The sequence below is a fragment of the Capsicum annuum genome, chromosome 3, assembly GCF_002878395.1.
Source record: "Capsicum annuum cultivar UCD-10X-F1 chromosome 3, UCD10Xv1.1, whole genome shotgun sequence".
NCBI lineage: Eukaryota > Viridiplantae > Streptophyta > Magnoliopsida > Solanales > Solanaceae > Capsicum > Capsicum annuum.
In genome coordinates this window covers 11270496-11287661 of record NC_061113.1, presented here as the reverse complement: position 1 = coordinate 11287661, position 17166 = coordinate 11270496, and the positions used below count along the sequence as shown (strand labels likewise).

Sequence of the window (17166 nt, the reverse complement as noted above, 5' to 3'; positions counted from 1 at the left end):
TTAAGTTATTGACCAAAATATTTTTCATCCTTTTAGCCAATATGCAAAGTTATTATGCAAAACATAGTGTTATTGAGTGGTCATCGTCCGATGTGACAATACACAATTATGTGATCATTGTCAGATGCGAAAAGACATCATTATGTGGTCGTTGTCGAATGTGACAAGACACTGAATTATTATACTGTATATTAAAATTACTGATTTGACTCAGCGTTTTGCAGGCTGTAATAAATGCACAAAATATAGGTGTTGATATGTAATTATAAAAATTTAAAGAATATTGAAATATTAAAAAATATAATTGAATTAAAAATATTGTAAAAATGTGATGTCATGTTATGTACGTGTGCAGATGATTGTGAAAAAATATTAAAGATGATGGTGAATTGATAAAAATTTCAACGTACAAAAAATTATTAATAATCATGAAAATTCAAATATGATAATAAATTGATAAAATTCTAAAGTAAGGATGATTATAAATAATTTGTCAATAATTGTAAAAAATATGTGAAAATGCGTTCTGTGTCCTTTAATGATTAGGGAGCCTGAAAACGTTAATTTTAAGCATGGAGAGCCGAAATTGGGTGTTAACACAAACCCATATATTATGGATAATCATGTTTGTAGGGTGTACCATCTAACTCAGAAGTAAATTAAAGAGTTGAATTAATGTTTTACAAGCAAGAATTGAAGCTCTTGAATTATGCCCATGTGTTTTTATGTATATTTTGCTAAATTATTTTCACAATGCTCTCGATTACTTTATATGAAATGTATGCTATTTTTTATTAGTTCTGCATACCAATACATTTCAAGTATTGACCCCCTCCATAATACAGATTTTGAGATACAGTCCCGTGGTCCATCACATCAATAGAATATTTGGGTAATGACAGAGTTAGTAGCCATCCATTTTTCAGGAGCCATTTATTCATATGTTGATTTTTTTCAATCTATGATCCAACCGACAACCTTGTCTCGGTCTAAACAGTTAGTATTCAGTAGAGGCTTGGTAGACGAGTTTTGATTATTATATTGTCATAACATTTTTGACATAATTTGATTTTCAGATTTTCTTAGTTTCATTATATCTTTTGCACTTTGGTCTATGTATGAATTATGCATGCTAAGGGGTCTCTTGGGCCTTCGTGGTTTGGGATGTCCGTCGCGGCCAGAACCTCGGCTCGGTCGTGACATGTACATATATTATGAGTTTTGAAAAGTGATTTAAGAGCATGATTTACTAAATTTCCTCTCTCATGATGAAATTTATCGTCTTAACATGTTATGAGTTGTTCAAATGAATTATTTAAAAGCTTGTGTTTAAATGCTTTACTATCACTTATGGATTTCGAAGTGGATTTGAGAGCATGAACCATAAGTCCCCATTTTTCAATCATGAGACTCATTTGTAACTAGTGTTGGGTCTGCTTTATGAATGATGATATAATATAACTTGCAAGTCTAGGTATGGAGATACCTATTATGGAGTGCCCTTAGCATAAGAGAAATAAATATTTTGATCTTGAAGAATGGTTTTAAATGACGAAAATTGGGTTTAAAGAAAGTTAGATGGTTACCCGAAGAAGGCATTTGAGTGTAAGGGATCAATGCTGAAAATCGGATTTTGCCAACTCGGGAGACATGACTGGCTTAGTCCTGATGTATGGATGGCCAATATATACTTGACCCTGAGGTACTGGTATATTAGAATAGTATGTAGGACCCTAATCCTTGAAGCAAATATATATATATATATATACATATTATGGTAAATTGATTTTACAGTGATCTCGACTATTTTACATGAAATATATGTTATTTTTGGATTGTTCTGCATACCAATACTTTTCAAGTGTTGACCCTCATAATACAGGTTCATAGGCATAGTCCCATGGTCTATCACACCAGTATAACATTTGAATACGATAGAGTTGGTGAGCCATCCATCTTTCGAAAGACATTTTTTCATATGTTGACTTCTTTCAATTAGGATCCAGCCAGGGGGGCTTGTCCTGGCCTAGACAGTTACTCCTTCCATTCCAAAATAATTAAATTATTGGGGTATGACACACCCCTTAAGAAAAACCTTTTAGGACATAAATTGTAGGTTACTTTCCACTATTACCCTTTTAATTTTTCTTAAATTACTCTCCTAGAAAAAGTGAAGTACATAGGAACCTCAATAAATAAAAGGGTAAAATTGAAAGAAATTTTCAACATATCTCTTGAAGAATGAACAATTCATTTATTTTCGACCTTAAAAAATAGCTCAACAATTCATTTATTTTGAAATGGAAGGATAGTATTCAGTAGAGGCTTTGTAGAAGGGATTTGAGCATTGTATTATCATAACCTTATTGACAAATTTTGATCATAAGATCAACTTAAATTTTATTATTACTTTTGCACATTGATTTAAGTATGTATTATGCTTATGATAGTATGCTAAGGGGTCTCTTGGGCCTTCGTGGTTTGATCGGCCAGGGTTTCGTCTCGGGATGTGACACTACCCATACCCCTGCTCCACAACTTGACCAACAACTCCTTACACTAACAGAAAATCCTTGTAATCATTTTTACAGGGACAAATCGGCCTCAATTGATTTACCTAAATGCGACTATAGCAACGGGGAAACTTGGATATTCCAGGATCAAAAATATTTTGAGACCTACAACACATCGTATAAATCTTTCCTCCTTCTTTATTTAAGACAATGCCCATGAATGGTATCAATGGATGTACCGAAACTGTCAATTGTGTGGTTAGGATCACTTATTAAAGTACATCATTACTCGTTTTTGTCACGTCCCAAAATGACACCTAGGCGTGACTGACTCCCGACAACACCGCTTGCCGGGAGAATCAAATTTCTATACATTCATATATGTACAAATACTAAGATAGAAACATACATTACACTATGTGCAGGAAATAATCATTAATACCAGATAATTATCCAACAAGATATCTCGTAGCAATTTATGAAAACTACAATAGTTTAGATAACAAATTTCTAACCCAAGTTCCATACTGAGTTCATGGAGCATCTACATAGAGTTACATGAGTTCAACTTTTGGGAATACAAATACGTAAGGATGAATGACAGCCTTCACAAATAATGCGAAGGCTCACCTTAGTGATAGAATCCACACGTAAATATAGTCAACCATGAGCCTCTCTCTCTGCAGCCGTATCTACACTTGTGCAAGTAAGGAGTGAGCTATATAAATATAACCCAGTAAGATCCTCAACCCGCTACTGTAATACCCCTGGAACAAGTGTTAGAAAATACAAAGAAAAACAAAATACGCAAATAATATGTACATAATATCTTTCATAAAATAATATCAATAAGATTTCCAAAGAGGCTCAAAAATGTCATCCTATATCTCAACTCAATCCACACTTACGAATTGTCATAAACGGCACTGAAGGTGATCGGCTTAACACCCCAACAAGTCCACAGCAGCATATATAATTCCCCAAAAAGTCAACTACAGCAGCATGTACAAACCTCTAACATATTACGGTAACATTGGGAATACCCCTAACATATTACGACAGCATAAGTAATTCCCCTAACATATTACGGCAGCATAAGTAATGCCCCTAACATATTACGACAACATAAGTAATGCCCCTCACATATTAAGGTAGCTATGTATTTCCCTAAAGACTATAACGGCGGCGAAGACAATATATTCAACGCCCCAGCCTCACCTCACATTTTACCTCTAATCAATTCTCAATACACTTTTCAAAATAAATATCCACAGCTAGTCAAAGGCCACAAATTCTACCAAGTTCATGCTTTTCCCAACACATGGACTAGGCAGAAAAATATAATTTTTATAAATCAAATTTGAAAAGGAAGCATCAAAGCTTAAAGTCTCACTTACCTCGCTAAAAATAAGTTCCAAAACCTCACTATGCATAGAACACCAACCAAATAGCCTTCAATGGCTTCAATCTATGCAAAAATATTAAATCACGATATCAATTATATTATTCGGGGTCAAGTCTCAAAATCCCTAACCTTTAAGTTCAAAGCTAAATCTTAATATCTCACAACACCTTAACCCATGAGTTTAAGAATAATCTAACGAAAGAAAGGCAGTCAAAACAAGAAATTCAAATTACTGGCCAATAGTTTCATCATTGTTACTGTTAATCAATAACACATCCTGGATATTCCCCCTTGCTAGTTTGTTCAAAGTGATGAAATTATCAAGTGAAACAACTATTGAAAGAAAATGGATTCTGCCAGTTCTCAGTTTTCAGAATTCTGTGCCAAAAACTACAAAATAATCATACCTTATCACTTCACAAAGACACTTGCTAACACTGTGTAGACTCTCTGTTAATGTCTTTCTGTTTCTCTTATGTTGTCTACTGATTCTTTCCAAGAAATAAAGGAAACCACAAACATATATATAGGGAAATTGGGTACTAGCAAAATGATTGATCCCCTTTAATCATGAAAGACATAAGGGAGTGGGTGCGGCCCTTTTCCAACATCCCTTAAATAATATTAATCACATGGCCCATCTGTCCCTCAAAAAAAATAATTGGGTTATTATATTCTCCGCCACTTAAAATAGCGTTCGTCCTCGAACGAAGATGGAATCATACCTGAAGTGTCGAATAAGTGTGGATATGTAACTTGCATCTTTTCCTCTGACTCCCAAGTGGCCTCCTCGGTTGGATGATTACACCATAATACCTTCACAGAGGCTATCTTCTTCGACCTCAACTGTCGCACTTGCCTATCAAGAATAGCTATCAAGTTTTCATCATGTCACATTCTCATCAAGATCTACATCTTATGGCTAGATCTTATGGCTGTCATCACTGACATAACGTCTAAGCAAAGACACGTTAAACACAGGATGAACTGCTGACAATCTTAGAGGTAAAGAAAGCCTATACGCCACCAATCCAATTCGGTCCAAAATCTCATAGGGACCAATGTATCTAGGACTTATCTTAACTTTCCGGCAAAACCTCATAACTCCTTTCATGGGAGAAACATTCAAAAAAACTTTTTCCCCCTTTTCAAACTCCAAATCACGGACCTTTTATCTGCATAAGACTTCTGCCTTCTTTGTGACATCTTAAGTCGATCCCGTATCACTGCAACCTTCTCCAATGTTTGCTGAACTAAATCTGGACCTAATAACTGCTCTTCGCCGGGCTCAAGCCAGCCAACTGGTGAATGACACTTGCGTCCATATAGAGCCTCATACGGTGCCATTTGAATGCTCGACTGGTAGCTATTATTATAAGCAAACTCTGCTAAAGGCAACTGGTCATCCCAATGGCCACCAAAGTCAATAGCGCAAGTTCTAAGCATGTCTTCCAAGATCTGAATAACTCGCTCAGACTGCCCGTCGGTCTGCGGATGAAAAGTTGTACTCAACTCAACCTGCGAACCTAATGCCTTCTGAAAAGATTTCCAAAACTTAGCAGTGAACTGTGCACCTCAATCAGATATGATTGATATAGGCACACCATGAAGCTGAACTATCTCCCAAAGGTAAATTTCTACTAACTGCTTCGCGCTATAAGTAACCCGAACTGGTATGAAATGGGCAGATTTTGTAAGTCTATCCACTATCATCCAAACTGAGTCCTGCTTTCTAAAAGTATTTGGCAACCCAATAAAGAAATCCATAGTAATTCTTTCCCACATCCACTCCGGAATAAATAATTTTTGCATCGTTCTGCCAGGTTTTTGATGTTCATACTTTACCTGCTGATAATTTAAACAATTAGTCATATGTTTCAAAATATCAACCTTCGTAACTTTCCACCAGTATACTCCGCACAAGTCTTGATACATCTTTGTAGCACCAAGGTGGATAGGATATCGCGAGCTATGAGCCTCATCAAGAATTAGTTGCTCACATCTCCTACAATGGGAACACACAATCTTCCATGACGACGTAGCACACCTTCACCATTAATAGTAAAAGATTTAACACCGCTCTTCAACACTCGATCTCAAATCCCAACAAGGTAGGGATCATCATATTGATAAGTCTTAACTTTCCCAACTAAGGATGACCGAACCACCATAACTGCAAGTAACTTGCCAGGTACGGTGTGACCAATTCGAGCCTTATGATTGGCTAAAGACTGAATATCCTTAACCATAGGTCACCTTTCGACAGCAAATCGGTCCAAAATGCCCATAGACTTCCTACTTAAAGTATTTGTTACTACATTAGCCTTACCAAGATGATATAAGATAGTAAGATCAAAATCTTTAAGTAACTCTAACCACCGTTGTTGTCTCAAATTTAGATCTCTTTGCTTGAATAAGTACTGAAGAATTTTGTGATAAGTATAGATTTCACATGGCTCACCATAAAGATAATGACGCCAAATTTTGAGTGCAAATACAACTGTGGCCAATTCCAAGTTGTGGGTTGGATAATTCTTCTCATAGACCTTTAGCTATCGAGAAGAATATGCCACCACTTTACCATTTTGCATTAAAACATAACCCAATCCAATTCGATAAGCATCACAATAAATAGTGAAGCCACCCCCAGTAGTAGTCAAAATCAGAGCCGAAACCAATGCCATCTTTAATTTCTGAAAACTTTCTTCACATTCATCTGATCATAGAAAAACCACACCCTTTTGTGTTAAGCCCGTCAATGGAGAAGCCTCTTTTGAGAAGCCCTCAATAAACCTACGATAATAATTAGCTAGCCCCAAGAAGCTGCGTATCTCCGAAATAGTTCTAGGTCAAGGCCAATCCCAAACTGCATCAACCTTCTTTGGATCTACATCAATCCCATCTTTTGACACCACATGCCCTTAAAGGAAATCCTGTCCAACCAAAACTCACACTTTGAGAATTTGGCATAAAGATTGTGTTCTCTAAGTATCTGCAACACAACTTTCAAGTGTTGTCCATGCTCCACCTCAGTCCAAGAATAAACCAAAATGTCATCAATGAACACAATAACAAATTGGTCTAAATATGGCTTGAATACCCTGTTCATGAGGTCCATAAATGATGTAGGTTCATTAGTCCGTCCAAAAGACATCACTAAAAATTCAAAATGCCCATACCTGGTTTGAAAAATTGTCTTAGTGATATCTTCGGCCTTAATTCTCAATTGATGGTAACCTGATCTCAAGTCAATTTCGAAAAAGTGTGTAGCACCCTGCAACTGGTCAAATAAACCATCAATACAAGGCAAAGGATATTTATTTTTGACTGTTGCCTTATTCAACTGCCTGTAATCGATGTACATTTTCATCGTGCCATCTTTCTTTTTTCACAAATAACACAGGTTCACCCCAAGGTGACATACTAGTCCTGATGAATCCCTTATCAAGTAACTCCTGGAGTTGAACCTTTAATTCTCTATACTCTATGGTAAGATGGAATAGAAATAGGTTGAGTTCCTAGCACTAAGTCAATGTTGAACTCTATTTCCCGCATCGGAGGTAGCCCAGTTAAATTATCTAGAAATACATCAACAAACTCTCGAACAATAGGAACATTATCAATAGAAACATCTTCTGCCTGAGTGTCATGAACAGTAGCAATGAAACCTAAGCACCCATGATTAATCATTCGGCGTGCTTTAACATAAGATATTATCTTTCCCTAAGTCACAGGAGTCATACCCTTCCACACAAAGGAATTTCTCCCAGAATATTAAAATGTATGAGCTTGGCATAACAATCAACCAAAGCGTAACATGACGCCAACCAATCCATGCCCATAATCACATTAAAGTCAGTCATGGGTAACACAAATAGATCTACTATGGTGTCCTTACCCTGAATAGATACCACACAATCTCTATAAACTCTATTAACTGATAAGGTCTCCCCTATCGGGGTCATACAATATATGGCACAACAAGAGTCTGAATCCTTCTTTCAAAGAATAAAGCAAAAGATGGAGACACATACGAGTATGTAGAACCAGGATCAATAAGAGAATAAGCCTCATGAGAGTCTACAGTGATAATACCTATGACCACTGCATTAGATGCCTCTATGTCCTATCTAGACATAGCAAAGAATCTCAGTAGCCCACCTGCTGACTGAGAACCATGAGCACCCTGTTGACCCTGTCGACGAGTACCTTGTGGAGCGATCCTAGCCGGCTGAGTGTGAGCATGAGCACCTGTAACATCTCTCTGAATCTGAGCAGTAGATTGAATAGAACCAAAATCTCCCTTAGGACAAAACTTTTCAATATGCCCTCTTTCACCATAAGTATAACAAGAACCACCAACTCCAAAATAATGTCCACTATGATTCCTACCACAATTAGAATATTTCGAATACTGCTCGAACTAAAAAAAACTGCTACCATTCCTCTGTATCAGCTGCTTTAGACCGTGCCTAGCTGGATGGCTATTCCTTAAAGATTGGCCTACTGAGTCTGACTGCATAGGACTAGACTATCCATGATCAAACCCACTCTTGCTCCCAGACAGAGCACCACTAAAACCACCTGAATATGTTCCCTCTTATTTTCTCAATTAATCTTTTCCATCTCATAATAGGACTTAGAACAGAGAGCAGTGTCAACCACCTCAAAAAAGGACCCATTATGCACATCCCGTATTACAGGACCACGATAACGAGCCTCAAGTCCATCCATAAACTGTCTTACTTTCTCCTGTTCATCTGTCACTAAAGATGGAACATACTTGGACAACCTAGTAAACTTAGCTTCATACTTAGTGACTATCCATAAACATAGTTAAAAATTCTGACCAAGTGATCGATGGTAGTCTTGCTTGTCTTCCCCTCAAAATGGAAGTCCACCATCCCTCGGGAGACCCTGAGAATAGAAAAGTGGTAAATTCTACACCACGAGTCTCCCTCAATCCCAAAGTAGTCAATATCTTCTTGCAGCGATCTATAAACTTTTGAGGCTTAACAGAAGATGGTGTAGCATCAAACTCTAGTGGCTTAAGATCTATGAAACTCTTCAGATCCTTGGGTGGCCCTATAGCTGCAATCAGATGATCAACTGGCAGAGGTACCTGAGAGGTTACACCATTCAACTGAACTTATGCTTGCGTCTACGAAGTATCCTGAGGGCTGGAATTTCACTCTGATTAGGTACCAATGCCTAAGTACATTAACATTCTTACCACTACGTCTGCAGGCAATGTAACAGTAGGTGCAGCAACTCCAGGCTGAGCACCGGTCTGCATCCTAGTTCGAGGCCTAGTTAGATGAGACCCAATTCGACCACCCCCATGGGTAGGATCCTGTCCAGTACTACGTCCAACCGGTGCATTAGATCGACTAGCAGAGAAAGAACTCAACTGTGAAATAATATTTAAAGGTTAATACTTAATTCAACTCAACGCACAAATACTGAAAAAAAGAAAAGGGAACTTCCTAGATGTTCCATAGCCTCACGTTCATAAGTATGGGCTCCTACATATCCATTAACGAGAATCTACTAAACACTACTCCATGACCTGGGACCTGAAGCCTACACTTTGATACCAACTTTGTCACGTCCCAAAATAACCCCGAGACATGACTGGCTCTCGACAACACCGTTTGCCGGGAGAACCAAATTTCTATACATTCATATATCTACAAATACTGAGATAAAAACATACACAACACTATGTACACGTAATAATCATTAACGCCAGATAATTATCCAACAAGATATCTCATAGCAATTTATGAAAACTACAATAGTTTAGATAACAAATCTCTAACCCAATTCCCACACTGAGTTCATGGAGCATCTACACAGAGTTACATGAGTTCAAATTTTGGGCATACAACCCCAACGAAAGGAAACATAAGCCAAAAATAACTAAGGATGAATGACAACCTTCACGAACAATGCGAAGGCTCACCTTAGTGATAGAATCCATACGTAAATACAGTCAACCACGATCCTCTCTCTCTACAGCCGTATCTGCACGTATGCAAGTAAGGAGTGAGCTATATAAATATAACCCAGTAAGATCCTCGACCCACTACTTTAATACCCCTGGAACAAGTATTAGAAAATACAAAGCTCAACAAAATACACAAATAATATGTACATAATATCTTTCATAAAATAATATCAATAATATTTCCAAAGAGGTTCAAAAATGTCATCCTATATCTCACCTCATTCCACACTTACGACTTGTCATAAACGGCAGTGAAGGTGATCGGCCTAACACCCCAACAAGTCCACAGCAGCATATATAATGCCCAAAAAGTCTACTACGACAGCATGTACAAGCCCCTAACATATTACGATAGCATAAGTAATGCCCCTAACATATTACGGCAGCATAAGTAATACCCCTAACATATTACGGCAGCTATGTATTCCCCTAGAGACTATAACGGTAGCGAAGAAAATATATTCAACGCCCCAACCTCACCTCACATTTCACCTCTAAACAATTCTCAATACAATATTCAAAATAAATATCCATAGCTAGTCAAAGGCCACAAATTCTACCAAGTTCATGCTTGTCCCAACACATGGGCTAGGCAGAAAAATATATTTTATATAAATCATATTTGAAAAGCAAGCATCAAATTTTAAAGTCTCACTTACCTCGCTAAAACAAGTTCCACAACATCACTATGTGTAGAACACCAACCAAATAGCCTTCAATCTATGCAAAAATATTAAATAACGATATCAATTATATTATTCGGAGTCAAGTCTCAAAATCCCTAACCTTTAAGTTTCGAGTTAAATCTTAATATCTCACAATACCTTAACCCATGACTTTAAGAATAATCTAACAAAAGAAAGGCTGTCAAAACAAGAAATTCAAATTACTGGCCAATAATTTCATCACTATCACTGTTAATCAATAACACATCCTGGATATTCCCCCTTGCTAGTTTGTTCAAAGTGATGAAATTATCAAGTGAAACAACTATTGAAAGAAAATGGATTCTGCCAGTTCTCAGTTTTCAGAATTCTATGCCAAAAACTATAAACTAATCATACCTTATCACTTCACAAAGACACTTGCTAACACCATGTAGACTCTCTGTTAATGTCTTTCTGTTTCTCTTATGGTGTCTACTAGTTCTTTCCAAGAAATAAAGGAAGCCACACACATATATAGGGAAATTGGGTACTAGCAAAATGATTGCTCCCCTTTAATCATGAAAGACATAAGGGAGTGGGTGTGGCCCTTTTCCCACTTCTCTTAAATAATATTAATCACATAGCCCATCTGCCCCTCAAAAAAATAATTGGGTTATTACAGTTTTGGCTACAAATCACCAGAGAGTTTGATAGCAAAATTATAGATGACATCATCTGTACGGGATTATCTTTCTCAATTTGAGAAATTAGCTAATCAGATAAAGAAAGTCTCACCGCTGATGATAAAACATTATTTCATATTTGGGCTTAATCTGGATATTAAATCTGATGTGTTATCATTTAGGACAACAAACCTTAATGAGGCCATTGGACTCGGATTCGTGCAAGAACAAAAACACTTGGAGCAACCCAAACCTTTAACCCAGTCTCCATCCTTCGCAAAATCAGCCCCAACAACTTACTCACCCCATAATACACATAGTTCTAAATTGTTTTCCCCTGTTTCTCCTATACCACGTGTTGTGGCTACACCACTTCTAGGCATTGGTCGAACTCCATTCAGGAAACTCACGCCGGCAGAAATTCAACACAAATGCGAACTAAACTTGTATTTTAATTGTAATGAGAAATATCACAAGGGTCATTGTTGCTCAATCCAACCTCAGTTGTTTCTTCTCTGCTAGATGATGAACCCGATAATGAACCGGGCTTATTTAATGTGGCGTTTGTTTTTTCTTTGGTTTACACATGGTAAAATCCAACCCAAGATTTAAGGAAAATTGTTTGTTGCCATTGTCAAAGTACTTTTCTGTCAAAGATTTTGCAGCTGGAAATTTCTCCAATTCATATGGAAATAGTAAAATTTGCATCTTTCATTAACATTATGGATGACATCAACAATCCCATTATTATCTCTATAAATAGGGACCTTCTTTCTCATTCATAGAATATCAACTTTCAAGAGTTTTCTTTCATTCTCTTCTCTTTCTTTAGAGTATTTAGTTACGGTGTGTCCTGGGAAACACTTGTCTGAGTCCTTCTTTTGGAGTGATTTTCTGAGGTTGTTCTCTGGGATATTTGGATTAATTAGAGTAACTACTCTAATTTATGTAACCTCTCTATTTTACTCTTATTGATATAGTGAAATTGCTCCTCTCCTCTTGTGGACATAGGTCATACTGACCAACCCATGTTAAATTTGTGTCTCCTTTATTTTCTTTAATTACCTTTATTATCAACTTATTATTTTCTTTGTTATTGTCATTATAACATTGTTTGGCTAAATTCCACTATAACCGGGTTCGCGATCCTTACAACTTGGAACCATCTCCAGCACCTTTGATTCACCTCCTCCAAATAGTGTTGTTGATAGTTCCTCTCTTCTTTACTCTTAGTCTTCAAGCTTTTTCTCGGGGTTCGCATGCGACTCCGTTTTACTAGTTTCACAAAGGCATCAGTTCAAATACTAATTGTGCGGGCAGCACACACAACTTCATTCATCCCCAAATTGCCCAGAAACTCAAATTACCAATAGAGGCCTTCTCTGGTTTTTCTATTATGGTTGGGAATGGACATTGTTTACGTTGTTAAGGGTAATTCATGGAGCTTTCATTACCATACAGGGGTTTTCCTTTAGAACAACTATTTTTGTTGTTGATTTACATGGGTTTGACTTGGTTTTGGGAGTGGCATGGCTAACTACTTAATTTGGGGCCTAGTGTGACAGATTATGTCAAATGTATGTTTGAGTTTACTATTTCAGGACAACACATTCGTTGGGTTGCTAATCCTATTTCTTCCCCGGCTCAAGTCAATCTTTCTACCCTTTGTCGTTTTTGCCAAAGTAATTCCATCTATTACCTTCTTCGTCTAGATCTCCACTCTGCTGAAAATTCCACCATCATTCTCCTGCCTTAACTTCACTACTTGAGGATTACACGGATAATTTTCAATCACCTGTATCTCTCCCACCCTCCCGACCTCAAGACCATCGTATTCCACTTTTGCCAAGAGCAAATCCTATTAATGAGGGTCTATATCGCTATCCCCGTTTTTAGAAAGAAGAAATTGAGCACCAGGGTCAGAAATGTGAGCCCATATTCATTCCCTATTCTTTTGGTGCAAAAGAAGGATGGAACTTGGCATTTCTGTGTAAACTATCGGGCAGTAAATTCCATTACTAGAAAAGATTACTTTCCGATTCCAACAATAGATGAATTATTAAATGAGCTACATAATGCCATTTTTTCTCAAAATTGGATTTTCTTGCCGGGTGTCACCAAATTCGCCTTCATCCCCTAATATTGAAAACAGATTTTCGCACGTATGGTGGTAATGAGTTCACAGTAATGCCATTTGGGCTCCAATACCCCCTCCACTTTTCAATCCACAATGTATTCTATTTTCAACCCTTTTCTTCGTCAATTTGTCCTAGTTTTTTTGGATGACATTCTTGTTTATAGCAAATCCTGGCCAGCTCATTTGGATCATCAAACATTGGTGTTTGACACTCTTCGCCAGAACTCATTGGTGGTTAAGCATTCAAAATGTCATTTTGGACAATCTTCAATATGTTTTTCATCAGAAGGCCTCGGAGGATCCAGAGAAAATCTATATTTTCCTGGTCGTTACTAGAAAATCAAGGATGTTTGCGGATTTCTAGGTTTGATGGGCTATTACCCTTGTTTTGTCAAAGGATATGCTCAGCTTGCCTCTCCCCTTAATGACCTTTTCACGGGTCAGAAGCTTTGAGTACAATTCCTTTTCTATCTTTGCCAGATTTTTCCAAAGTGTTTATGGTGGAAATTGATGTATCAGGTACCGGAATTGGTGCAGTTCAATTTAAACTTGAACTTTTTAGAAGACTAATTGGTTTCTTGCTCATTTTCATTAGTCATTGAGATGTCTATAAACAACCCAATTTAGGTGTTAAGAGGGTTAATACTCCTGCTTATCATTTAAGTTTGTAACACTCACACAATAATCTTTAATCATGTTCATGTTAGATAAAATAGTAGCCATCTACTGTAAAGTCACTTTGCCAAACAAAGATTTAATATGAAAACATAATTGGAGAATAATTAAGCCATCTTTCTTGATCTTCACAGTAAAAACTTTAATGTTCTATTTACTAATGAAATCAAACTCGCGATAGGTTTAATAATAACAGCCCGATTACAATTTCCCAAAGATAAAAGGGTTCGGATGAACCTCTTGCACGTCAAATAAATGCCTGTTTGGGATTGTTTTTTCCTAAAATAAATTTATTTTGAAAAATATAGTATTTCGTAAACTTGCTAAAGTGTTTTTAAAAAGAAGCAAAAATAGTTTTTCTACTTTTTGAAAGAAGCAAAAAAAAACTTACGCTTTTCAAAATAAGCAGATAATTATTTTTTTAATGACCTATCACTTAATTTTTAAATTCATTTTGTTTGATGTTTCTAAGTAATATTTAAATTATTATAGTAATATTATATTATTATTTAATATTTAAATTATTACAGTCATAGAGGCGGAGCTAGCCCTCTTTAAAGGTTCGTCCGAACCCCCCTTCGACGGAAAAATATACTATTTATACATATAATTAAAATTATCTTTTATATGGTTATAGTAGGTGTTGAACCCCTTTGACTTAATTTTCTTTGAATATTGAACCTCCTTACCTGAAATCCTGGCTCCGCCTCTGATTACAAGACATGATATTCTCAACATAAAAATAAAAATGAATTAGCAAGAAACAACTTCAAATCTCTTTCACCATCTCAGCAGTGATAGGTTCCCAAAGGTTAAACAAACAGGGTGTTAAGTTATTTGCAAAGCAGATGAAGATGCTTCAGCTTAATCTTCATCTTCCAATCTGATAATCTCTGCACAAGAAGAAATGTTGGCGGATCATAACGATTCTTAGATAGTCATATATGCATTGTACATGAAAGAAAAAAAAGAAGTGGAAACTTGATAATCAATTTTTTCCAGAACACAACAGATACTATGCAATTAGTGCCTTTTTTTCTTCGATTAAGGAATATGAGTGGTGTAACAATATAGCAGGTAGATAGCTTACCATCACTTATTGGAAAAGTGATCTTCTCATAATTTACTAAGGATGTGTCTTCTCTTTGTGTTGGGTCCATCTTGAGGAGCAAATGTACAAATTTTTTAGGGATCTTTGCAATCTCCAACTCTTTAAGAGCAGTGAGGGATTCGTGACCATTAGGGACCTTCAGTTTGTTGCAATTTTCTATTTTCATGTTAGAAAGTTTGGGCATAGAATTGTTTTCTATAGTCCAACTCTCCAGAAACTTCAAATTCAAGAGTTCCAAATGCCTGAGTTGAGTATAACCCGAAGCAGGACTGACCATTTTCGTGCCTTCAAAAGCATTATCATCGAGGACTAGAACACGTAAATGGGAAAGCTTAAATAGATTTTGCATAGGATCTTTCTCAAGTTCAGAGCCAATCAGGACTATCTTTGTTAAACCTTGGGAGATGTTGTATCTGGCAGGAAGCTCATTGATATGTCCTTCAATGGAAAAGATTCGGACACCCAAGTATTCCAATACTTCCCTGATAAGTGAATGCCTCTGATCAACAAAGCAATCAAAATTTCTGATATCTATAGACAACTGAATCTGTCCGTTTGAAGGTTTTTTCAGATGCTGGTTGATGAACTGCAGGTCAGGGAAATAACCGTCAACCTTCATGGCTACGCTATGGAGTTTGTTCATTGTTTGCAGATCAGCAACATTGCACACCTTTGTGATGAAGTTTTCTAGGGTCTCAAGCTCTGTCATGCCATCAAGCCTCAACTTATCTCCGTTGTATGTTTGAAACATACGTGGAAGATATAGATGTTTCATTCTTCTCATATTCCGCAAAACATTTGGCAGAATCACCTCGTTAATCAAATCATCCACTCGCAAGTCAAGTATTTGCAAGTTAGAAGTGATGGACAACGATAAGTATTCGTCCAGAAAACATCTTTTGAAACTCAGATACTTCAAATGGACTAGCTTGGATAACCCTTGGAGTACTAAACCAGTATTCTTTTTCTGATCATCACCTGATAACTTATCGTCATATGATCCAAAGTCAACCCCGTCAAAATCAAGAAGTCTTAGTAGCTTTAGCTCCTCGACATCAAAAGGCAATATTTTTACAGGTTTCCTAACTTGCTGTTTGTGTGGGTCAAGGATATGCAGGCTATGAAGATGCTTATTTTTGGTGATCAGATCAATGGCTCTGGCCTTCCTAGACACAGGGACAATCGCCGTAATCTCTTTCTTGATGATAGTAATGGTGAGGAGGAGGAGGACGACGAGGAAGAGGAGGTATCCGAAACCAAATATTGGTTGAAATTAATCTGGTTACCCATTGATATGCTTAGCAGTCGCATCATTTTATGAATGCGGCAAGATTTGAGTCGTGTAGCAGTTGGAACATCCTCTTCTTCCACCTCAATCATACCCATTTTGTCGAGTTCAGTTAGATATTGTTCTGCAATATTTAACGATGCTCCTTCATCTCTCATGTCTTGCAGCTTCACTAATCCATCAACTATCCAAAAGTGATATAATTTCTCCACATCTATCACCGAATCTTCAGGCCAAAGTCCCAAGTAAATAAAACAAAGTTTAAGGTGATATGGCAAGTCATCAAAGCTTGGAGTTAAGACTTGTTGTAATACACTGTCATTGAGAATTGACGTTAAGTGTTGATGCACTGTATTCCATTCATTCAGGCTCTCTGCCTGCCAAAACTTGAGCCAGCTTGATGATGGCTACTGGGTGCCCTCCACAGCGTTTCACCATTTTCTTACTTTCCATTTCCATGCCTGCTCTTAATTCAAACACCTCATCTCCTGCCAATAACAAATGTAGTATAAAAATTAATTTCAGTTCTGTTTATGGGGCTTTATATTATTATTATTCTTTTCGGTGATACAATATTAGATAATTTTACCATCTAAGAGACTAACAACTAGCTATTGGCATGGGCGTCATGCAAAAACTAATAACTGCGAATCACGTCGGTGATAAATCAGACGACACATAAAATCATGATAAAAAA

The 17166-nt window shown here is 36.9% G+C and overlaps 1 protein-coding gene and 1 long non-coding RNA gene across 2 annotated transcripts; both read right to left on the bottom strand.

Moving 5' to 3' along the window:
• Nucleotides 1-9645: 9645 nt before the first annotated feature.
• Nucleotides 9646-11082, bottom strand: LOC124896997. The gene is made up of 3 exons (XR_007053386.1): nt 10993-11082; nt 10588-10648; nt 9646-9945 (listed from the first exon to the last, which is right to left on the bottom strand). It is a non-coding gene; the product is annotated as an uncharacterized LOC124896997 (long non-coding RNA).
• A 3852-nt stretch (nt 11083-14934) lies between these two features.
• On the bottom strand, nt 14935-16928 carry LOC107865737 (probable disease resistance RPP8-like protein 2). Its single transcript, XM_047408132.1, has 4 exons — nt 16847-16928; nt 16356-16695; nt 15161-16299; nt 14935-14963 (listed from the first exon to the last, which is right to left on the bottom strand). Exons 1-4 carry the CDS (start codon nt 16926-16928, stop codon nt 14935-14937), a joined length of 1590 nt encoding a protein of 529 aa, XP_047264088.1.
• Nucleotides 16929-17166: the final 238 nt, after the last annotated feature.

Bases quoted from the DNA above. Each gene is read 5' to 3' on its own strand.
- LOC107865737 (XM_047408132.1), bottom strand. From the start codon at position 16,928: ATGGAAATGGAAAGTAAGAAAATGGTGAAACGCTGTGGAGGGCACCCA. The intron at 16,300-16,355 runs GTGTCTAGGAAG...GCATCTTCATAG, and splicing joins AGATTACGGCGATTGTCCCT to CCTGCATATCCTTGACCCAC. The intron at 14,964-15,160 runs GTAAGCTATCTA...CTTCTTGTGCAG, and splicing joins CACTTTTCCAATAAGTGATG to AGATTATCAGATTGGAAGAT.